This window comes from Salvelinus fontinalis, chromosome 27 (assembly GCF_029448725.1).
Source record: "Salvelinus fontinalis isolate EN_2023a chromosome 27, ASM2944872v1, whole genome shotgun sequence".
Lineage (NCBI taxonomy): Eukaryota > Metazoa > Chordata > Actinopteri > Salmoniformes > Salmonidae > Salvelinus > Salvelinus fontinalis.
In genome coordinates, this window is record NC_074691.1 from 14,144,720 (window position 1) to 14,169,134 (window position 24,415).

Sequence of the window (24,415 nt, forward strand, 5' to 3'; positions counted from 1 at the left end):
TTGAGTTCTCATGATCTGAAGGAAAGTAAACTTGTGACATTAGATCTTGTTAAATGACAAAGATCATGTCGTTGTGTTATGTTCCATTCATTCATATCCACAGTTGATATGTTCCACTGGATCCCTGGAGAACATTTGACAGACTGACTGTTTTACTGTTATCTGTACCCTGCTCTCTCATGGGCAGCCAGACAGTGTCATGATAGGAACATTCATATTCCACACCGCATTCTCTCTTAAAGCATAATCATGTGATTAATGAGTTGAAGCAATGCAATTATGAATTCTGTCCTGTCACTGTTCTATGTAGTTATTGTAATATGAAAAGTCCCATTAAAAATGCTCTACTCGCTCACATTTCAGTTATTTTCAATTAAGATGCTTTCAATGTTTAAAGGGCAATTACTGAGACAGATTATTAAGCAGATGAGGGATTTGCATCTGACTGGTTCTTGGCTTTTTCGACAGACATCTGTAGGATTCGTCTTTTTTCTAAAATAACCTCATAAAACTTTTGTAACATCCGTTCTGTAATCTTGCACCGCGATACAATTTAAGTGGATCCTCTTGGAAGGTGAAGATTGTCTTGGTGCAATTAATAAAATCTCAAATAGATAAATTATATTTTGCAGGTCTCTTATACGCTGATAAGACTCACAATTCACTAAGGATTAGGTCTTAACTCACTGAAATCTTATGGGAGCTTCAAATTTGGATAACCGCAATCTGAAAGGTGTTTATTGGCAAAACCCTTCACCTTTCACCTGCATGAAACATCTTCATTAAAGCCTTGTTGGGGCTCTAGCTTTTAGATGGTCTCATTCTTAACGCAGGCATTGGATGGGGTGAACTAGCCCAGAAAGAGAAACATAGCCTTCTTTGTCTGTCTGTCTGTCCATCATGTGTCAAAAAGGTATGACGTGATGTGGAACGTAATCATTACACCGACATGTTGGTCAGTTTTGAAATTTTACATTTCCCAAAGCAGAACCTTTTCTTAATTAGATTCACAGCAGAAATTGTATTTATACACACCGAAACAATACAACATGTGCTTAGAATGGAAAGCAGCAGGTGCAGGAAACTATTATCACTCAACCACCAAGACTCCAATTTGATGCAGAAAACAATGTTTTTCCTAATGAGCTTGATTTAACAAGTTCAATATTTGTAACACAATAAAACCCTGCAAATCCAACTTGTGCATTGTGTCACACACAAACAACGTCAACATTTCCAAGGGCTCAGCCAAAAGAACTCTGCAAATCTTTGAAACTTTTGATAAAAAGAAAAATAACATAATCTTCACACTGAGAGGCAACTGCTGCTTTGGTTCATTTAGTGATTTTTTACAACTGCCAGCAAAATGAGCCACTCTCGCCCTTTTTCCCCTTCAAAGACGGGAAGCTTAATCAAACTGTGACTTCATGGTTTGACAGTCTAATGATCATCGCAGAGACTAGCATGCCGGAGAGGTAATAGGTTTCACAAACCTCCTGATTGCTTGAAACAACTTGGGCTTTCATTAGTTTCTCATTCCAGGACAGATGGTGAATACATGTTTTTTGAATTGGCACCATGGTCACCGAATTTGCATTTCACAGCATGGGAAGATCCTTTAGCTAACTGCATCCGGATAATGAAATCATCAGGAGAAAAAGACCCTCGTTCAAGATGTTGCCAGTCAGTGACTCAATAACAGGAATCTTAAATACAGCAAATTTCCTTTAGAGGGGCAATCAATCCGTCCCGACCACGAGAGATAAATTGGTTATTACGCAATGCTTGAGAAATGAACTCCATTGCAGGGATTTCTCTCATGGACAAGGTGTGTTGAAATTACCTCATCAATATAACATGCAATGTAAAATCAATAGGGCGAGAGAAACTTGGAGACAAGATACCAGACCATTTCACTGATACTGTTTCATGGAGAAACACAAGGGTAGAATTGATCAGATAAGGCAAGACAGATTGTTGGCACCTTAATTGGGGAGGACGGGCTGGAACCGTATCAAATACATCAAACACATGGTTTGAACCCAGTCCATTTGCTCAGGTCCAGACATTATTATAAGCCGTCCTCCCCTCAACAGCCTCCTATGAGGCAAGACATCCCCGTGGCTCAAAAGGCTGAGATGTTTTAGTTAGAGAGGATGAATTACACTTTACCGTGAATGGTTAGTGTGAAGGGTGGGCATCCACCTGGACCACAGACTTGATCTACTAATATAACCTGTCACCATGTTTCACCTCCCTCTGTCTTGTTTCCTCTACAGTAGGTCATGTTACCAGCGTTGACTTTCTCTGTAGAGTGCAGCCCCAGTGCCAGTTTGAACATTAGGCCAGAGCAGTTACTCTGAAAGAGCCAACTTTGAGTCTGAGATACTCCATTTGGCCATGTTCTAAGGGAGTAATATTAATTCCTGATCAAATTATATGGGAACAAGCAATTAAAAAGAGCTTTAGCGCTTTGCTGATTCTGCAATGTGCAAATATTATACAGAGACTAATTGAATAGCAGAAATGAGAATTAACAGGAACAACATGCAGGCACAGAGACGGAGCACAGCGTAGCAACAAGCAGAGCGACACGGCACTCTGCATAACAACAGACTACAAACAAAACAAGGAGTTGCTTTGAAGATGAAGGAGGTCGGTTGGTGTTCATCTCCACTCCCCTGGGAGAGGGACTACTTCCAAGAAACTGTCTGGAAGTTCTGTTACTTCTTCAGATGCTGCTAAATCTCACCAGTTGGTGTTGTTGTGGGTGTCAATGTCAGATAAGAGACACGAAACGCTGAAGCTGATCATACAATTTTAATTGTTGGCTAATTTTCACACACAGGCTTGGGACTCAAGCCAGCCTAGCCCCCCCCCCCCCCCCCCCCCATTATCAAATGAAATCAGAGAATGTTTTTGGGTACTATAAAATTCTACTTGTACTACCAGGTAGACTCCCCTCACAGTTACCTTCCAGTTCTCACAATAAGAAGAGTGCATGGGTAAGATACTGCATAACATTGCTAGATGAGGATGGATTGAATCTGGTCTTTGAACGTTAAAGCCCCAGGTAGAATAGGGAGACAGAGGGGGAATAATAAGTAATCCTCCTACCTCATTGGTCGACAAGACGGAGTCCTCGTCCAGACTGAGGACAGCATCTGTGAGGATGACGTCATGGGGGGAAAAGCGACTGCTCATTGTCTGGGGGGTGGGGGAGAGGGGGAAAGAGGGAGAGATGTGGTCAATTGCTACAGTCGCAAACACCGAACAATCCATCCACTGGCTCGGATGTCAGCACCTCTGACTGTGTGGGGACCTATTCAATCACTATGGTGAAGTATTTCAGGTGCAGTATGTTTGAACGGGCTTGGCTAGAAACTGTTCGAGTGGAGTCACGTTTTTATGCTGGGTGAAAAGAAGAGCAAACCATTTCATCAATTCATCCTGACGCACCCAGAGAGTAACCTTAACCTTCTTCTCTGTTTGAAACATAATTGCATTTCTTTAGCTCTCCGTAACAGCTCATCCATAGAAGGCCAATCTTTGCTATTTCGGGCCTCACATTCCACTCCTCTGTAGGCTACTTCTGGAAAGACTCTATTATTGAAGGACTATTCATTTTAAGGAGGAAATATTGCTCTGATTATTGGATGAAAAACCTTGTTCTGTTGAGTATGTGGGTGAAGGCCAATGAGATATTAAAAACACCACAATTGCCTGGCAGTATCTTCTGCCCAAAGAACCACTTCACAATAGCACATGTCCTACTAATAAATACAGTGCAATAACAGTGTAGGTACACAATGGAAAAATGTATTTGCAATAATATGACATATTATGAATAAAATGCCTCCACTATATCTCCTGTTATTGACGGTGTTTCAATTTGAAACGACTGATGGCTGTTTCTCTCTCTGCGGCCAGCGTTATTGGTAGATTGCCTGCTGCAAAGTATGTCCTATAATATTAGGGAACACACACATCGCAGAAGTGAACTGTCAGCAGTGGCCTCCTGAGAGGGATCTCAGGGTAATCCTCTTCACTGTCTCTCTCTCTGGGAGGCTGCCAGCCAGAGTGTGTGGTGTGATGCATCTTCACTAAAACTCCCCCTGCCTGCCTGCCTGCCTGCAATGCTCTTGACACCAAGCTTAAGGGGTTAATACCGCCCTCTCTCTCCCTCCTGAACTTCACTGGCTGCTGCCTCATTCATCAAATCAGAAAGTTATTGATAGGAACCTGTTGACTTGGAGATTAGCCTCGCCTCGGGTTGGCTGCTCAAGAGCAAGTGGGCCTGGCCGCGCTTTCGACAGGGCCTCTTGTCATTATTTTGCAGCGGCAGCGGATGACTCGAGGTGCTGTGGACTCACATCACCTCGGCTTAATGGGCCCTTTTCAATGCAACATTATTTCCTATTCGCTTTAACTACCCCTGCCTGGTGTGTCATAGCAGGATAATAGTGACAGCGTACCGCTGGCATGGCCACATAGCACGGAGCCGAGCTTCCTGGCTCAGGAGAGCCCTTCATGGGGCCTATTGAAAAATCATTTAGCAGCTGAGGGCTTGATTATACGAGGAGCATTTGGTTACTTTAAGAGTCGTTTAGGAGTCGTGTGGTAAAAAGCTCTCGTAGGAACATATTGAGAGAGACAGAGTGGCAAAGTACAGGCTTTCAGTATAACTATTATACACTCAGTAATCAGCCATTTATCAGCTGTGGAGGGCCCTTGGGATGAATGACAGCAATCAGACCTGACTCTCAATGACAACGATACACAATCAAGTAACAAGACGACGTTCCTGAGAAAGAAGGGTGTGGGGGGGGGGGGGGGGGGGGGGGGGTTGCTTCTTCTGATAGGTAGCTACACTATATAGGTTAGCTCATAAAAGGCTATATCTGGCCTCCCGGGTGGCACAGTGGTCTAGGGCACTGCATCTCAGCGCTAGCTGTGCCACCAGAGACTCTGGGTTCGCGCCCAGGCTCTGTCGCAGGGACCGGGAGGTCCGTGGGGAGACGTACAATTGGCCTAGCGTCGTCCGGGTTAGGGAGGGTTTGGCCGGTAGGGATATCCTTGTCTCATCGCGGACCAGCGACTCCTGTGGCGGGCCGGGCGCAGTGTGCGCTAACCAAGGTAGCCAGGTGCACGGTGTTTCCTCCGACACATTGGTGCGGCTGGCTTCCGGGTTGGATGCGCGCTGTGTTAAGAAGCAGTGCGGCTTGGTTGGGTTGTGTTTCGGAGGACGCATGGCTTTCGACCTTCGTCTCTCCCGAGCCCGTACGGGTGTTGTAGCGATGAGACAAGATAGTAATTACTAACAATTGGATACCACGAAATTGGGGAGAAAAGGGGGTAACATCTATTTAAAAAAAAAGGCTATATCTGTGCATAGAATCGGTTTGGTATTCATAAGAGTGCTCAGATGAATCGTGAGTGAGGATATTTTTTTCTGAAGAGGTAGAGGAAGCCGTTGATCTTGTTCTCCGGGATTTGCCAACTTTATCTTATGTTTTCAGACTGTCATGTTAAATATGAATGATGTATATTTATCCTATCTGTCTTCTGTGCTTGGGGGCTTGATTGAATAAAACCCGTTTAATAAAATAACCCTCATGGGACTGCAAATCCATTTTACATTTTCCATTTTACATGAGGAATGAATATTTCTATGCTAATTCTTCCAACCACAGTTTTACGGGATCACCGTATTCTGTAGGAACTATCGATCTGCAGGCCGGGCAAATACGATGTGGATGCCCTAATCCATTACACTAAACACAGGCTTCACAGAGATCGCTGTAATACTGCTATTGACTCATAATTAGAGGATTTTTATTATTTAAGTGTATTTCTATAAACGAGGAATAAGGGGACTCCAGCTTTAATAGCTCCATGTTCAGAGACTCAAAGTCCTCTCGCGAAATCCTAATGAATCCATTGCTATTACGCGCTAATTAGATTCCCTCTGTGGAAACAGGAACTCGGGCAAATATATCCAAGGGCAAATATATTTGGTCAAAATAGAAATTAACAGCAAATATCACAATGTGAAATGAGTATGACTCTTTAGTTTAGAATCATTTCATCAATTGAACAGGGCCAAATTTGAAAAGATTCTACATGACATGGATTCCTTTAATGTCAATAAGTTTACAGTTTGTCTATCAGCATGCCAGTAATACTGTATGGATTTCACAGCGTTTTTCAGAGTAAAGCCTGGAGGACACTCACTAAAGCTAAACTAAACTAAATTGATATCCAAGATGGCGTAGCAGTCAGATGTCCTTTGTCCTCATCTTGTCCCGTGTACATATATTTGATATCTTTTTATCTTTTTATATATTTTTTTCTAAAAACTCAACTTCAAAACACTCTCCTGCAACCCGCCTCACCAAATGTGGTGCGGATCAGTTTTTTCCCAAAAGTATTATTCATCTTGTATCTGAAATCCACAACAGAAGAATCCACTACGACTAGCGGTCATCAGCTATCCTTTAGCTCGGAAAGCTATCGCCAGTTTTGTACAACGCGACTCAGACCAGAGCATACCTGACCTATTTTCTTTCCATATCCCCGGATTTCTACCGCAAGCTCTGGACATTTACACCTGGATCTTGCAGCTAACTGACTGCTATCCGAGTGACTATTTGCTAACGTCGATTCCGGAGCAAACACCAATTATCCCGGAGCTAGCCAGCTGAAGAGTTCCATCAGCCACTCCTGGGCTACAATCACCTATCCGGACCCGTTTTACTGCCGATGCGGAGCCCCACCGGGCCTTCACGACTGGAATACTGATATGCCCGAGGGAGTTATTCAACTGGCCCCTACATCACGACGTAACCTGAACGCCCATCTGCTAACTGCGGCCCGCTAATTGTTAGCTGTTTTGAGCATATCGGCTGCTATCTGAACAGGTCTATCGAACAATCTTCTTGGGCCACTATAACCATAACCATTTTGACAATTGGATTGGTCCCCTCTACCACACGGAACCCCACTAATCTACCGACAGAAACGCACGGGGTGGCTAAAAATAGACCTCCATCTTCTGCTAGCTTGCTACCCATGGCTCGGCTAGCTGTCTGAATCGCCGTGACCCCAACCAACCTCTACTCACTGGACCCTTATGATCACTTGGCTAAGCATGCCTCTCCTTATTGTCAATATGCCGTGTCCATTGCTGTTCTGAATAGTGTTTATTGGCTTATTTCACTGTAGAGCCTCTAGCCCTGTTCATTATACCTTATCCAACCGTTCAGTTCCACCACCCACACATGCGATGACATCACCTGGTTTCAATTATGTTTCTAGAGACAATATCTCTTTCATCATCACTCAATGCCTAGGTTAACCTCCACTGTATTCACATCCTACCATACCTTTGTCTGTACACTATACCTTGAATCTATTTTAATCGCCCCCAGAAACCTGCTCCTTTTACTCTTTGTTCCGGACGTCCTAGACGTTCAATTCTCACAGCTTTTAGCCGTACCCTTATCCTACTCCTCCTCTGTTCCTCTGGCGATGTAGAGGTGAATCCAGGCCCTGCAGTGCCTAGGTCCACTCCTATTCCGCAGGCGCTCTCTTTTGATGACTTCTGTAACCGTAAAAGCCTTGGTTTCATGCATGTTAACATTAGAAGCCTCCTCCCTAAGTTTGTTTTAGTCACTGCTTTAGCACACTCTGCCAACCCGGATGTCTTAGCCGTGTCTGAATCCTGGCTCAGGAAGACCACCAATAACTCTGAAATCTCCATCCTTAACTACAACATTTTCAGACAAGATAGAATGGCCAAAGGGGGCGGTGTTGCAATCTACTGCAGAGATAGTCTGCAGAGTTATGTCCTACTATCCAGGTCTGTACCCAAACAATTTGAACTTCTACTTTTAAAAATCCACCTCTCTAAAAACAAGTCTCTCACCGTTGCCGCCTGCTATAGACCACCCTCTGCCCCCAGCTGTGCTCTGGATACCATATGTGAACTGATTGCCCCACATCTATCTTCAGAGCTCGTGCTGCCAGGTGACCTAAACTGTGACATGCTTAACACCCCGGCCATCCTACAATCTAAGCTTGATGCTCTCAATCTCACACAAATGATCAATGAACCTACAAGGTACAACCCCAAAGCTGTAAACATGGGCACCCTCATAGATATCATCCTAACCAACTTGCCCTCTAAATTCACCTCTGCTGTTTTCAACCAAGATCTCAGCGATCACTGCCTCATTGCCTGCATCCGTAATGGGTCAGCGGTCAAACGACCTCCACTCATCACTATCAAACGCTCCCTGATACTATTCAGCGAGCAGGCCTTTCTAATCGACCTGGCCCGGGTATCCTGGAAGGATATTGACCTCATCCCGTCAGTAGAGGATGCCTGGTTATTCTTTAAAAATGCCTTCCTCACCATCTTAAATAAGCATGCCCCATTCAAGAAATGTAGAACCAGGAACAGATACAGCCCTTGGTTCTCCCCAGACCTGACTGCCCTTAACCAACACAAAAACATCCTGTGGCATTCTGCAATAGCATTGAACAGCCCCCGTGAAATGCAACTTTTCAGGGAAGTTAGAAACCAATATACACAGGCAGTTAGAAAAGCCAAGGCTAGCTTTTTCAAACAGAAATTTGCTTCCTGCAACACAAACTCAAAAAAGTTCTGGGACACTGTAAAGTCCATGGAGAATAAGAGCACCTCCTCCACGCTGCCCACTGCACTGAGGCTAGGAAACACTGTCACCACCGATAAATCCACTATAATTGAGAATTTCAATAAGCATTTGTCTACGGCTGGCCATGCTTTCCACCTGGCTACCCCTATCCCAGTCAACAGCACTGCACCCCCCACAGAAACTCACCCAAGCCTTCCCCATTTCTCCTTCTCCCAAATCCAGTCAGCTGATGTTCTGAAAGAGCTGCAAAATCTGGACCCCCACAAATCAGCTGGGCTAGACGATCTGGACCCTTTCTTTCTAAAATGATCTGCCGAAATTGTTGCAACCCCTATTACTAGCCTGTTCAATCTCTCTTTCGTGTCGTCTGAGATTCCCAAAGATTGGAAAGCAGCTGCGGTCATCCCCCTCTTCAAAGGGGGGGACACTCTTGACCCAAACTGCTACAGACCTATATCTATCCTACCCTGCCTTTCTAAGGTCTTCGAAAGCCAAGTTAACAAACAGATCACCGACCATTTCGAATCCCACCGTACCTTCTCCGCTGTGCAATCTGGTTTCAGAGCTGGTCATGGGTGCACCTCAGCCACGCTCAAGGTCCTGAACGATATCTTAACCGCCATCGATAAGAAACAATACTTTGCAGCCGTATTCATTGACCTGGCCAAGGCTTTTGACTCTGTCAATCACCACATCCTCATCGGCAGACTTAACAGCCTTGGTTTCTCAAATGATTGCCTCACCTGGTTCACCAACTACTTCTCCGACAGAGTTCAGTGTGTCAAATCTGAGGGCCTGTTGTCTGGGCCTCTGGCAGTCTTTATGAGGGTGCCACAGGGTTCAGTTCTTGGGCTGACTCTCTTCTCTGTATACATCAATGATGTCGCTCTTGCTGCTGGTGAGTCTCTGATCCACCTCTACGCAAACGACACCATTCTGTATACTTCTGGCCCTTCTCTGGACACTGTTAACCCTCCAGACGAGCTTCAATGCCATATAACTCTCCTTCCGTGGCCTCCAACTGCTATTAAATACAAGTAAAACTAAATGCATGTTCTTCAACCGATCGCTGCCTGCACCTGCCCGCTCGTCCAGCATCACTACTCTGGACGGTTCTGACTTAGAATATGTGGTCAACTACAAATACCTACGTGTATGGTTAGACTGTAAACTCTCCTTCCAGACTCACATAAAACATCTCCAATCCAAAGTGAAATCTAGAATTGGCTTCCTATTTCGCAACAAAGCATCCTTCACCCATGCTGCCAAACATACCCTCGTAAAACTGATCATCTTACCGATCCTCGACTTTGGCGATGTCATTTACAAAATAGCCTCCAACACCCTACTCAACAAATTGGATGCAGTTCATCACAGTGCCATCCGTTTTGTCACCAAAGCCCCATATACTATCCACCACTGCTACCTGTACGCTCTCGTTGGCTGGCCCTCGCTTCATACTCGTCGCCAAACCCACTGGTTCCAGGTCATCTACAAGACCCTGCTAGGTAAAGTCCCGCCTTATCTCTGCTCGCAGGTCACCATAGCAGCACCCACCCGTAGCACACGTTCCAGCAGGTATATCTCATGTGTCACCCCCAAAGCCAATTCCTCCTTTGGCCGCCTCTCCTTCCAGTTCTTTGCTGCCATTGACTGGAACGAACTACAAAAATCTCTGAAACTGGAGACTCATATCTCCCTCACTAGCTTTAAGCACCAGCTGTCAGAGCAGCTCACAGATCACTGCACATGTACATAGCCCATCTATAAATAGCCCAAACAACTACCTCTTCCCCTAATGTATTTATTTATTTATTTTGCTCCTTTGCACCCCAGTATTTCTACTTTGCACACTCATCTGTCAAATCTACCATTCCAGTGTATTTACTTCGCCACCGTGGCCTATTTATTGCCTTACCTCCCCTCATTTGCTCACATTGTATATAGACTTATTTTCCTACTGTATTATTGACTGTATGTTTGTTTTACTCCATGTGTAACTCTGTGTTGTTATGTGTCGAACTGCTTTGCTTTATCTTGGCCAGGTCGCAGTTGTAAATGAGAACTTATTCTCAACTTGCCTACCTGGTTAAATAAAGGAAAAAATAAAATAACATTTAAAAAAAGCACTCTCAAACAAAACTCCCTCAGTAATTAGAGGTAAAAATTATCAACACACTATTCACAACAGTGGCATTCATTTAGTTCTGCATTGACAATTACCATACGCAGTATAATGTACTTATTGCTCTAATTTCCCCATCCCCATGGTGTGATGGTTACACACTGCTCTGGATGTCAGGCCAGCTGTTGTTGTTGTTGTAATATTGCTCACCCCTCTGTTTCACCCACAGCTCTGCCTTCAGATCTCTATATACTCTGGAACTCCGATTCCAATACACATCTTCAGGGGCTGTTTGTCCTCCACTCTGCCCATCTCTCTCTCTCCCTCTCATCCCCCGTGTCTGTCCCTCTCCGCCTCCTCTGTCCCAGGGCCCACCGTCCTTCGTCCTTGCCCCAGGGCTGCTTTAACTGGTCCCACTGAGACAGGTTCTGAGCTCGCTCTCTCTCTCTCCTTTCCTCTATCCTTTCCTTTCCTCTCCTCTCCTTTCCTCTCTCTCCCCTTTCCTTTCCTCGCTCTCCCCTTTCCTCTCTCTCCTCTCTTCTCCCCTTTCCTTTCCTCTCCCCTTCTCTCTCTCCTCTCCTTTCCTTTCCTCTCTCCTCTCCTTTCCATTCTCATTTCCTCTCCTTTACTTTCCTCTTCCCTTTCCTTTCCTTTCCTTTCCTTTCCTCTCCTCTCCTCTCCCCACCTTTCCCCTCTCCTCTCCTCTCATTTCCTCGCTCTCCATCTACTCGCCATCTCCTCTCTCTCTCCATCTCCTCTCTCTCCTCTCTCTCTGGTCCGTGTCAATGGATTTCCCCCCTAGGCAGATATAAATTGATGTATCTCTGAGTCACCTGGTGAAGATGTGGCATCATTCTCATCTCTATTGACTCCTGCTACTTCAAGGCCAATCTTTAGAGGCTTTTCAATTATTTTCTTTATGGGTTAATCCGATTTGATGCCTGGCACACTCATAGTCAAAGTTCGAAGCTCAGCAGAGAAAAGTATTTCAACGGCTCAAGTATCATTTCTGAGATTCATTTTTGTCATAGCCCATCTCTTTATAAAATGTACTTCAAGTGCTGTCATAGTGGGGTAAAGATACATAAAAAAAAGTAATCTGAGATTAAATATGCATCGCATTTTTGTAAACTAAAATTTCATTATGTTTGATAAAAATCCCAAATCAACAATTTTGAAGTTATGGCTAAATATAAAGCCACAAATCAAGTGTCTTTGTCATCTGTTTGCTAGTGGCCCTTAGTCTGACCAGTCTCTCTCTCTCACCCTGTGTCTAGCCTGCCTGGGAGACTGTGTGTTCTGGCCTCCTCTGACCTCAATGCATTATGGATCATTAGACACCCACCTCAGGGGCCCAGGGAGCCAGAGACACCGCCATAGAGTACAGACCAGGGATAACCTCAACCTGACCCATGACCCAGAAACCCTAACAGGCCCACAGAAACCCATCTCCTTCACCACTGCTGTTTACACAGACTCTGATTGGAGTTTAAGGGGAAGTGTAGTGAGATAGTTTAGCATGTAGGCATGCTTTTCGGCAATATAAATAGATTTCCTCCACTTTCAGGATACTTAAAAAACAAACAAATTTGCATTCAAAGTGCAATCAAGTGCCATTATTCCTCACACGTAACCTACAGCTTGATTTGATTGCATGGTTAGGTGATAAGGAATATTGTGAATTTATAAAATGTGAACAATATAAGAAATATTGATGAGTAATGAGAAGCCTAATGACACAATTCAGTCAATTCTGAACTCTGCCCGCCGACATTTAACGCCAATATAAATGAATGGACTGAATTGATTCTGAGGATCAAGTTTTAGTTGAAGAGAAACTGGCAGTGTTCAAAAGCATTGGACTCCAACGCAACGATTCAACGCTTTGCAGTAGATCTAACACTTGGACGTTTCACCTAATTTCTTTATCTGTTCTTATTAGCCATGTTCCCTTCTGATGAGACATCTTGTGATCCAGGCTGTGTATGAATTTAGCAGGTGATGAAAATAGCTATCTGACGAGGATGGGGAGATGGAGAGGTGCTAATGAGACAGTGAGCCCTTCTTGAGGCGTCACATCGCAGGAGAGGAGCACACTCAGCCAGCCACCCACACACAGCTGTGGAGATGCTACTGTGGAGATCTCACGCACACACAGAATCAGACACCCCCCCCCCCCCTCACACACACACACGTCAGTGAAGGGCTTAACTCCAAGCCGTCAGGCCCTGGGAGTGAGTGGCAGGTCTACCGAGAGTAAGGATTGTGATTTAATGTCAGCTGGATATAATGTGATCCATGGCATGGATGCGGGTCAACTTAATTAGCCTTCACTTTGAAACCCACTTGAAGGAAAAAGATGAGGGGACCTATTGTTAGATGTGTTACTTTCCTGAGGATAGAAACACAGAGGAAAAATCGATAACATAATAGGTTGGATTTTAATTGAATGGTGCCGGTGACCTCTACTCATGGCTGATTAGCGTGTACTATGGAGCCGCAGTCTCTCCATTGAAATAAAAGAATGATGGAGGGGAGAAAAAAAAAGATGAAAGAGAATGATAGATTACGACGGAGAGGAGAGGGCCTGTGGTTCATCAAGGCCCTTTCACAGCAGCCTGTGTTTTCCCTTGTCTATCACACAATGCATTCATGCAGCAGCATGAAAATGATGCCCCTGCTTTTCACACTACAGATGTAGGATCTTAATTTGAGCCAGTTTGCTACAGCAGAAAAATTATCCTGAATTACAGGAAATGTGAATTATTATGTGGATTATAATAAATGGACAAGGGAAAAATCAAGCCTGAAATTTCTAAGTGGAAATTACAAACTTCAGAAGCCTTTATAAACCTCAAATACACTACACGTTTAACATTTCCTGCATTGCAGGAAAGCTCTCTTGCAACATTGATCAAATTAAGATCCTACATCTGTAGCTTGCTAAAAATGAACAGTGCAAACACAATGGCGAGTATAGGACCGAAAACACAATAAATGGGGTCTAGGTTACTGCGTAATAACTCATGAGCCTCTAGTCCTCATGCTAAATAAATAGGTGACATGTATTTAGGAAAACACAGCCTAATTGTTTAAAGAGTATGCCGGCCTTGATGTAAACCATTAAGGACACACCAGATAATAATAGCCTCTAGATACACAGCCGCCCTGACTAACATACAATTACTTTGTCCCATTGAACACGCCATACAAAGGCATTTTCATTTATTTTTGATACAATTACTTTCCTTTATTTCTCAGATTACACGAGGGACAAGAAAAGATGCACAACAGCAGTACATGGAACACATCTGCCGTTAGCTATTACTCTGTCTCCAGGCAGCACTCTGATTCAGTGTGATGTGAACGTTTCAACACGCAAAGCTTTTATTGTTTGGGGAGAGAGCTGCAGAGAATTACTACTCTGGAGCAGCTGTCTTGTTAGGCTACAATACTCAGAGTGAGTAATTAGGGGCACATAGATGCCTTTTAGAAAAGCTGTTTATTGTTATTGTGGAAACACATTTTTCTCCATTGCTGTGTTTACTACATGGGAATAAACAGAATCAATTAAGGGAGCTGCCCATAGGGTTTTAGGGTCCTGTTCCTGCCTCTATGGGGCAGAATGGAGAGGGCTGCAGTCAGCACTACTCTGTGTTAGTACAAGAGCTGGGCTGCTGCTTGGGTATGAAACACACTGCGGGTGTGCGTGTGTGTATTTGTGTGTGAGACGGAGATAGACAGACAGACAGACAGGCAGGCAGGCAGGCAGGCAGACAGACAGACAGACAGACAGACAGACAGACAGACAGACAGACAGACAGACAGACAGAGAGAGAGACAGAGAGACAGAGAGACAGAGAGACAGAGAGACAGACAGAGAGAGAGAGAGATTTGACTGAAGAGCGAGAGAGAGATTTGACTGAAGAAAGAGAGATTTGACTGAAGAAAGAGAGAGATTTGACTGAAGAAAGAGAGAGATTTGACTGAAGAGAGATTTGAGACCAAAGAGAGAGATTTTTGACCAAAGAGAGAGATTTTTGACCAAAGAGAGAGCGATTTGACTAGAGAGAGCGAGCGAGAGAGAAAGAGAGATTTGACTAGAGAGAGCGCGCGAGAGAGAAAGAGAGCGAAAGCGAGAGAGCGAAAGCGAGAGAGAGAGCGAGAGCGCGCGAGAGAGAGATAGATTTGACTGAAGAGCGAGAGAGATTTGACTGAAGAAAGAGATTTGACTGAAGAAAGAGATTTGACTGAAGAAAGAGAGAGATTTGACTGAAGAGAGAGATTTGAGACCAAAGAGAGAGATTTGACCAAAGAGAGAGAGATTTGACTAAAGAGAGAGAGATTTGACTAAAGAGAGAGAGATTTGACTAAAGAGAGAGAAATTTGACTAAAGAGAGAGAGATTTGACTAAAGAGAGAGATTTGACTAAGAGAGAGAGATTTGACTAAGAGAGAGAGCGAGCGAGAAAAAGAGAGAGAGATTTGACTAAAGAGAGAGAGAGAGAAAAATATAGAGAGAGAGAGAAAGAGAGCGAGAGCGCGAGAGAGAGAGCGAGAGAGAGCGCGAGAGAGAGAGCGCGAGAGAGAGAGCGCGAGAGAGCGCGAGAGAGAGAGCGCGAGAGAGAGAGCGCGAGAGAGAGCGCACGAGAGAGAGAGCACGAGAGAGAGAGCACGAGAGAGAGAGCACGAGAGAGAGACAGAGCGTGAGAGAGAGAGAGAGAGAGAGCGAGCAAGAGAGAGAGCGGGCGAGCTGGTGGAATTCTGTGGTACGCAGTAAGCATGACACTGCTGATTGGAATTCCACTTGGCCTTCGAGTAATATTTATTTTGTAAATGGAATGCTCCAAATAACACAATCTGAGTGATTATTTGGACTCAATGAACGGTTGGAAGAATCGTACTGTATTACATTTTAATGAAAATTGTTAGATTGAAACCAAATCAAATCAAACATTATTTGTCACATGCACCAAATACAATAAGCCCTTAACCAACAGTGCATTTCAAGAAAGAGTTGCGAAAATGTTTACCAAATAAACTAGAAGTAAATAATAATAAAAAGTAACAAGAAAATAACGAGGCTATATACAGGGGGTACCGGTACCGAGTCAATGTGTGGGGATACAGGTTAGTTAAGGTCATTTGTACATGTAGGTAGGGGTGAAGTGTCTATGCATAGATAATAAACAGCGAGTAGCAGCAGTGTACAAAACAAATGGGGGGGGCAGGTGGGTTTTAATGTAAATAGTACGGGTGGCCATTTGATTAATTGTTCAGCAGTCTTATGGCTTGGGGGTAGAAGCTGTTAAGGAGCCTTTTGGTCCTAGACTTGGCGCTCCAGAATCGCTTGCTGTGCAGTAGAAGAAAGAACAGTCTATGACTTGGGTGACTGGAGTCTTTGACATTTTTTGCGGCATTCCTCTGACACCGTCTAGTATATAGGTCCTGGATGTCAGGAAGATTGGCCCCAGTAATGTACTGGGCCGTACACACTACCCTCTGCAGCTCCTTAGAGTCAGATGCCGAGCAGTTACCATACCAGGTGGTGATGCAACCGGACATGATGCTCTAGATGGTGCAGCTGTAGAACTTTGAGAGGATCTGGGGGCCCATGCCAAATCTTTTCAGTCTCCTGAGGGGAAAAGGCGTTGTTGTGCCCTCTTAACGATTGTCTTGTTGTGTTTGCACCATGATAGTTCGTTGGTGATATGGACACCAAAGAACTTGAAACTCTCACCCCGCTCCACTACAGCCCCGTCGATGTTAATGGGGGCCTGTTCGGCACCACACTGCCAGGTCTCTGACCTCCTCCCTAAAGGCTGTCTCATCGTTATCGGTGATCATGCCTATCACTGTTGTGTCGAAGCAAATTTAATGATGGTGTTGGAATCTTGTTTGGCCACGCAGTCATAGATGAACAGGGAGTACAGGAGGGGACTAAGTACACACCCCGGAGGTGCCCCAGTGTTGAGGATCAGCGTGGCAGACGTGTTGTTGCCTACTCTTACCACCCGGGGGCGGCCTGTCAGGAAGTCCAGGATCCAGTTACAGAGGGAGGAGTTTAGTCCCAGGGTCCTTTAGTGTGTTATAAGATGCTTGCATTCAGTAAGAGCATTTGTCCTCTTTGGAAGTATGATGTCTGGTGTACTTACTCCTATTGTTTTCAAAGCTCATAAGAACACCACAAAGGTGTACCTTACTATAGTAAAACGATTCAGCTGAGGCTTGGCACAGTAATGGCCCTTTGTGTGTTTCAACTAGAGACCTCCTGGAACGCCCCTGGAAGCAGCCTCATGCTGTGTCATGGCTCAACAGTCAGGGTAAGCTTAGCTCAGATCCCAGGAGGCAGCCACACTCAGTCATGGCCAATTCCAAAAAGTAGAAATGAACGAAAAGCTTGAATGGATTTTATGAGGCATTTACGACTGCATTTTATCTCCCCTGACTATAATGACCACGCTCATTCCCGCTGAATGATCAAGACTCAATAAAACACATTAGAATCGATAGCGAAACATGTCGTCTCAACGCCGGCATTACTAGGAAAACTCGTACCTTTCTCTCTCCCTCAATGACAGTGATAGGCACGGTGGTGGAGGGCCACTTGCTCTTCGGAGGTAAAGGCTTGTCACAATTCCACAGCACAATGATCTGCGAATAAAACAAGACAGTGGAATCTCAATTCAAAGTGCATTGACCCCACTGTACATGTAGCCATTGGTTTGTAGCAGCGGATACCCAGCCGAGTTGAGTCGGTCTTATCTTGCAAACTTTGATCATATCTAGTTCAATATAACACGCGGCGGCATGCCATGACTACAGTATAGTTGTAGAGCTTTATCCTACATCACAACTGAATTCTGTCCTTTCATACATTAATTGCAGTATAAAAAGCAATGGTCTCCACCCTTGCAGTTTCGCCTCAGCTCACGGGTCTGCGCTCCATAGAATTAGCAATTAGATACTCATTTCATTTAATAGGATCTCTATGCTGAGCTCTCACCTGTGCACAGAACTTGGATTTGGCAACAGCGATGACGAGCTTGACTACGGGCTGCAGCTGAGACTGGAGAGGAGTCACAGCCTGGATAACAGCAGTAAACTCCTGGGACGGGCTCTTCCCTGCAACCACACAGAGAGACACGCACCTTAACACAAACACTTCAACACATTCACCTTTTGACCCACAGCTTCAGAGTAGACTGAGACCGGACTCTCCAGTCCATCTACCTCCTCACGCCTAAATGGGCACCTAGTGCACTTACAGCATCCCAATCAATCTCTCTGACACGGGGCTGTGGGTCTCTCCAGCCTCTAGTGTACTGGCCTCCATTTATGGATCTACTCCTGTTAATGGGGGTGGAGGCTGTGTGGTCACACAAGGATGCCCCCTGGACGTGGGATGTGATAGCTTACTTGTGCTGACTGTTCGGATGTCTCTATTTTTGGAGCAGAACATTTGCCTGAACAGAAGGATTGCCCTTTGCAGACATTGTCGCATGAGCAAAGAAAGCTGTAGAACATCTCTGGCGAATATCTTCAGAGGGATTCTGTACTGCATTAGGACCTTGTTCTCATCCTGTCATCAAAAGCCTTGATAAAGTGTTTTACTCTGGCAACACTTGTGTAGAAGAAATGTTTCCTCCGGGAAACCCCACAGTCATTTCTGGTAGCCATTTTAAGTTCAAACAAACGTTAGAATCAAACATTAAACTGCAAATATACCAAGCAGAACAGGCCCAAAAATATTTCAAATTACTTTCATTGAAAGAACTGTGATCAAAGTTGCTTGAAAATTTTCCCCAACTGTTGTTAAGATGGGGGAAAAATCTTTAACATTCCAACACGGTATGCTCTTGCATTGATCCAATATTTATTGCCACTCCACTGGCTTAAATGCTCAATAATTATAGAACACACCTTAAACAACTGCAGCAGAGTAGGCACATTTGTGAAAAAGGAGCCTCATTTCGTGGTCCCATTGTATCTTGAGTGACTGCCCTTTGCAGGTTACCCTACTACTGTACACATAGTGGAGGTGGATGTCACCGTGTCACTGGATTGGTTACGCGGGTTACTGGCCTTTACGCTGTTTACTGGCCTTTACGCTGGTTACTGGCCTTTACGCTGGTTACTGGCCTTTACGCTGGTTACTGGCCTTTACGCTGGTTACTGGCCTTTACGCTGGTTACTGGCCTTTACGCTGGTTACTGGCCTTTACGCTGGTTACTGGCCTTAGCGAAGGAGCTCTAGAAATGGTCATCAGAAAGGTTCAGCGTGGTATGGAACGTGCTCAGAAAGTAGACCCTAATATTGACAGAACAAAGTCAAACTGTACTATGGTAATGGGGGAGAAAATCACACATCGCAATGGACCGGAACAATCATGCTCAGCAAACGAGGCAATTTTGAGGGTTTTCCGGACCATAACAGAAAGCCAGGTCAGATCAAAACAGACACAGACCTTGCGGACGCTGTGGCATAATTATCACTACTTCACAAAGAGCAGTGGTATGACTGCAGAGGAGAACGCTGTTAGGGGTTCCTGAACCTCGCTGAGATCTAGCTGCTGTAGTCGCCGTGGTAACCTTGAAAATAATTAGTGGTGGCGGGGAAGTGAGGAGGTGTGGTGACGTGGGCAAGTGTTACTGCCTTTTCACACAAGGTGGTGGTGGACATGTATAATGACTGTGCTGCTGACTGTTAATCTAACAGCAATAACTTGCAGTTTCTTCGAGCAGCTTCCTGGAACTAGTCCTTCTCCACGATGCCGACTTGGCACAATGCAATGAGAGAAGACTGTGTGGAGCCGCATATGCAGCAGTCAGATGAATTCACATTGTTTTTGATGCCTTGCCAATCTAATCCAAAGATTTAGACAAGATATATTTTCCCCCTCATGTGAAAGGCTATAATGAAGCTTCAGATTGAGATTGATTGACAGCTCATTAGTGTCACTGTTTGCTGGATAGCTTGCAGAGAAAAGATAGCTTGACAACAATTCCTGCTAATAATAAAGAGTGCTTCAACGTGGTCCTGCTGATCATTTTCACTCAACATTTTTGAGTTCAAACAAAATTCAGTTGAGACATTACATCTCATGAGTAAAAATTTGAACTCAAATGGCGATGATAATTGGTTTTGATGACTGCGGATAACAAGCAGAGTTTCTACAGCGAACATTCAAACAGTTTTTTTTTTGCAGTGAATGGGCCTATCCTTTCTCATCCACTGCTTTGGCATGTCTTCATACATTCCCAGTAGCTTTAAACACGGTTAAAAGAGAATTGTGAAGCAAACAGCCTGTGAAGTACATGATAGGAGGTGCCAAAGCAGCTGGACTCTCTACTTAACAAGTTGGAAATCCAATTTGTGATTTTGAGGCGGTATACCCAGTCATCAAGACCCCCAGAGATGGAGCCCAACATCGCCTTCTTTCCTACTTCTCAGAGAAAATATGATACGGCACAGATGCTGTCCTAATAGCAGAATATTGTAACATCAACGTTCAATTCCACAGAGACAAATAAAAGCTTTAAAAACAGTAAAATCACCAGTAGAATTGACATAGGCCTAAACCGCAGACGTGAACTTTTGAACTACCTAGAAAAGTTTTGAAACCCCTTCGCCATTCAGAATTACGGAAAGAGAGACTGATAACGCCTGTGTATTACTGGCATAGACGACAAGTTATTCCTCCAGAACTGGCAAAAACTTAATTTACCGCGGTAGCATAAAGCAAACTGCCCATTCCTCCTGTCCTTAACTCCTTAGAGAAAGACAAGCATCTATCTGAGTTATGGCTTCATCCCGGCTTTCCTCACAGGACTGCGGCAGCAGCACAGTTCATAGCGCACAGCTCCACGGCACTCCATGCAGGAGGGAATGCACAAGACACTGACTGGTCTGCGGCAGAACAGTTCCATCTCAGTGACGCCTGGCTGACTGACTCTAGGCAGGACTTGAAGCTCGCCAGTAAATGGCACTGCAGATAGAATATGGGATAACATACACCAGTTCCCAAAGATTAAATCCATTACACTTTCAGCTGTAAAGTACATTGGTCGGCTGCCAAACATGATCTTCAATTAACGTACAATGTGTCTGTGGTTGGTTAGCATGAGCAACAATTTCATGGAATGTAGCATTTGGGGGATAGAAAACAGGATGGAGGAAGAGGTGACGAGCACACATTGACATTAGGCCCTCCGCAATGAACTGGCTGTGAATGAGGACCTAAAGGACCGATCCTTTTGTGATGGCATGTCAACAGCTCCCATGCGTAGAGAAGAGGAGTCTGTTATACAGACACATAATACCAGGTCATTAACAGGCTCCAACTCACCCAGTGAGGAGTAATAGAAGGGGAACACTGCAGCGTCGGTGGAGAACTGAGGCAGAACGTACAGTCCACCAGGCAACGAATTCCACATCAACTTGTTCCTGGATATGTGTGAATTTATTCTGTCTTGGATTAGCTACAGAAAAAGAAACAACACAGAGAGGAGAAGAGAGAGAGAGAGAGAGAGGATTAGTGTTTAGAAGCTGCTCGCTCTGCAGGAGGCTGGGTCTGACGGACGTGGCCATGTTGTCGAGCAGCGTCTCTGATGCAGAATACGCCTCATACCCTCAGCTGGGACGGACTCCCACTCACCCAGGTACAACCGTTACCCTGCATGTTGCCTGTGGAGATTGGACCTGTATCTCCTCCCATGTCGCAATATGTGATAAGTATGATGACTGTGCTGCCGACAGTTTTATCTGACAGCAACAACTTGCACAGTTTCTTAGTCTGTAAGGAGTCATTTGCATGCAGTGGTCATGCTTTACATGAAGATCAGCCATGGGTCCCGATACTAGTTGTGTCAATGGAGACAAAACACAAAATAAAATGTTAATCAAAGTCATTCACAGTCATTTCATATCAGCCATATACTTTTGATTGCTCTTTCCAATGGACCCCTGACTCACTGCCTGTCCTGATATAGAAAGGCTACAGCTCCACTGCCACAGACAGACCATATGTCTCCTCTCCTGCCTCTCTCTCAGAGCCTGGTGCTTTCCAGGCTGCTTCCACCGTTTGTACTGTGGTTTCCTAATGAGGTTGTGAGATAGGCCTTAATAAGCACCCCCTGAGTTAAAGGAGGCGAGGGGTCGACCCCTTACCGCTGTTTACTCACTGCTAGGTGATGATCTTCATTTCTGTTGCTAAAGATACCCCCGCAGTACAAAGGCACCTTCTCTTCCAGTTGCTACAGTTTCCTCTGTCTGGTTTACACTTTCTCAAAATGTATCTGAAAACTCCATTGACAGATTCAGGTCTGATAAACCTGGCTGAGGGAAGAGTAACGTCTGGCTGTTTGTAATGCGGCCTCCTCGGGTTGATTTGCATAACAGTTTACAGTCCATGTGGCCGTCCAGTCCCAGGAACACTGACATGACAGATGCCTTTTGATCTATATGGAGAGTTAGCTGGCACTTCCTGCAAGCCTCACAACAGCACTGTGTGTGCCTGGGGATATTTAGGATGCCTCATTTCCCCCATTTTGTCAGTCGGCATGTAGCCCGAGCATTTAGCACTTCTGCACAATGGTAAATATGCATGGAGACGGGCCTAATTTTGTCCCTGTTGGATTTGGACTAGGCACCTGGTGGTGACGTTCGCCCGGCAACACATAAAACCAACACTCGGCCCTAATCCCAAACCCAATTCATCACAAAGTGCTGCTGTGGCTCCCTTTGAAGAACCATGACGGAATGCCTAAAATATACCTGACTCACTTCCTCTTTTCCCCCTCCTTCTGTCATTGTTTCCTTTGATATGAAGTGGTGAATTGTGGGTATAGTACAAGGAATGGAGTAAAGACAGAGACTGGGGAAATTAAACACCGACACCCTCCTGAAGAGAAGAACAAACAACAGGAACAAAGACATATAGGTGACAGGTTGGAGTGTCTGTTGAGTGAGTTCTAAATTAGGGCTTCCAACACCATTATAACTAATAAGAGTCGTTTCTGAATGTATAAGTGATACAGTAAATTGTGTAAGTAGGTTCATACACTGAGTGTACAACACATTAGGAACACCTTCCTAATATTGAGTTGCACCCCCTTTTCCCTTCAGAACAGCCTCAATTCGTCAGGACATGGACTCTACAAGGTGTCGAACATGTTCCACAGGGATACTGGCACATGTTGACTCCAATGCTTCCCACAGTTGTGTCAAGTTGGCTGGATGTCCTTTGGGTGGTGGACCATTCTTGACACACAAGGGAAACGGTTGAGGGTGAAAACCCCAGCAATTTTGCAGTTCTTGACAGAAACCAGTGCGCCTGGCACCTACTACCATACCCCGTTCAAAGACACTTAAATATTTTGTCTTGCCTATTCACCCTCTGAATGGCACACATACACAATCCATGTCTCAATTGTCTCAAGGCTTAAAAATTATTCTTTAACCTGTCTCCTCCCCTTTATCTACATGGATTGAAGTGGATTTAACAAGTGACATCAATAAGGGATCATAGCTTTCAACTGGATTCACCTGGTAAGTGTATGTCATGGAAAGAACAGGTGTTCCTAATGTTTGGTACACTCAGTATATAAAAATCCATTGAAAAAAATCTGACCAAATTAAAACCATTCTCCCCAGAAGAAAAAGACAACGCTAAACAGTTGAGACAGTGGGGTGCACAGAGAGCCTATGAGAATGTTTGGATGTTACCCTGCTCTGAACTGTACCTCTCATACCTGCAGGCCAAAACACTTCACACCTGGGCTTCTTCTCCACACATCTTACCAAACACATAATACCATCAAACAAAAAAATGGCACTTCTGATTGTTCTAGGGGAAACATGATCATTATTTAAACTTTGCTCTGAGGGGACACTATATTTGAGGGTGTGACAACAACAAATGGTAGCAGGATAACACAAGGGGATGTTTTTTTAAGTAACCCCAGCTACCCGTCTACGTACTGTAGTCCCCACACATTTAAGTTGCCAGAGGAAACTGTTACACTGCAGTCTCTTCTGATCATGGCAGGTTCTGACTAACTGTCTGTTCTGGGGAAGAGCCTGATGAAAGCCCTTTGCGTTGGTTTCCCCCCAGAGACTGAGACAGAAGAGAGAGTATAGTGAAAACACTCCTAAAGTAAGAGCCAGACTGTACGCAGTAAGAAAAAAACAAACCAGGGGAAATTAAGAACTTGGTTGGGAAACGCTGTTGTACAGCCACCATCAATTCATCCTGGCCACTTGTGCACATTATAGAAAAGGCTATCCGTTATCCTGGCTGCTGGCTGTCTGGCCCTGCAATCCTCCCAACCCGCTCCCACCCACTCCCGATTCACATGAACAGTTCTAAAAATGGGAGAGCTTACCTCTAATGTAGTTAATACTATTTTTGCTACCGAAGAAAAATAAGCATCCCAGAGGAACTGAGTCTGCTGCCTGAGCGCCAATATTTTGTCATGGTCCACAGATCTGGTAATTGAAGAAACCTGGGGAAAAAAGGACAGAGTAAAACATTTAATGAGTGTGGGGGAACATGGGTTATTCTCTGGGCAGATGTGATTAGGTGAAATCCTCCTTCCCGAGGGAGGCCC

The 24,415-nt window shown here is 44.7% G+C and overlaps 1 protein-coding gene across 2 annotated transcripts in view; it reads right to left on the bottom strand.

Annotated features, from left to right (window-relative positions):
- Positions 1 to 24,415, bottom strand: part of LOC129825105 (exostosin-1-like) — a 247,810-nt gene that overhangs the window by 9,455 nt on the left and 213,940 nt on the right. For both annotated transcript variants that reach the window (XM_055884886.1, XM_055884887.1), the window contains 5 exons: positions 24,191 to 24,310; positions 21,154 to 21,286; positions 17,812 to 17,930; positions 17,364 to 17,459; positions 3,118 to 3,207 (listed from right to left, as the gene is read on the bottom strand). In XM_055884886.1, coding sequence (XP_055740861.1) covers positions 3,118 to 3,207; positions 17,364 to 17,459; positions 17,812 to 17,930; positions 21,154 to 21,286; positions 24,191 to 24,310 — 558 coding nt within the window. The remainder of the gene's footprint in view (positions 1 to 3,117; positions 3,208 to 17,363; positions 17,460 to 17,811; positions 17,931 to 21,153; positions 21,287 to 24,190; positions 24,311 to 24,415) is intronic.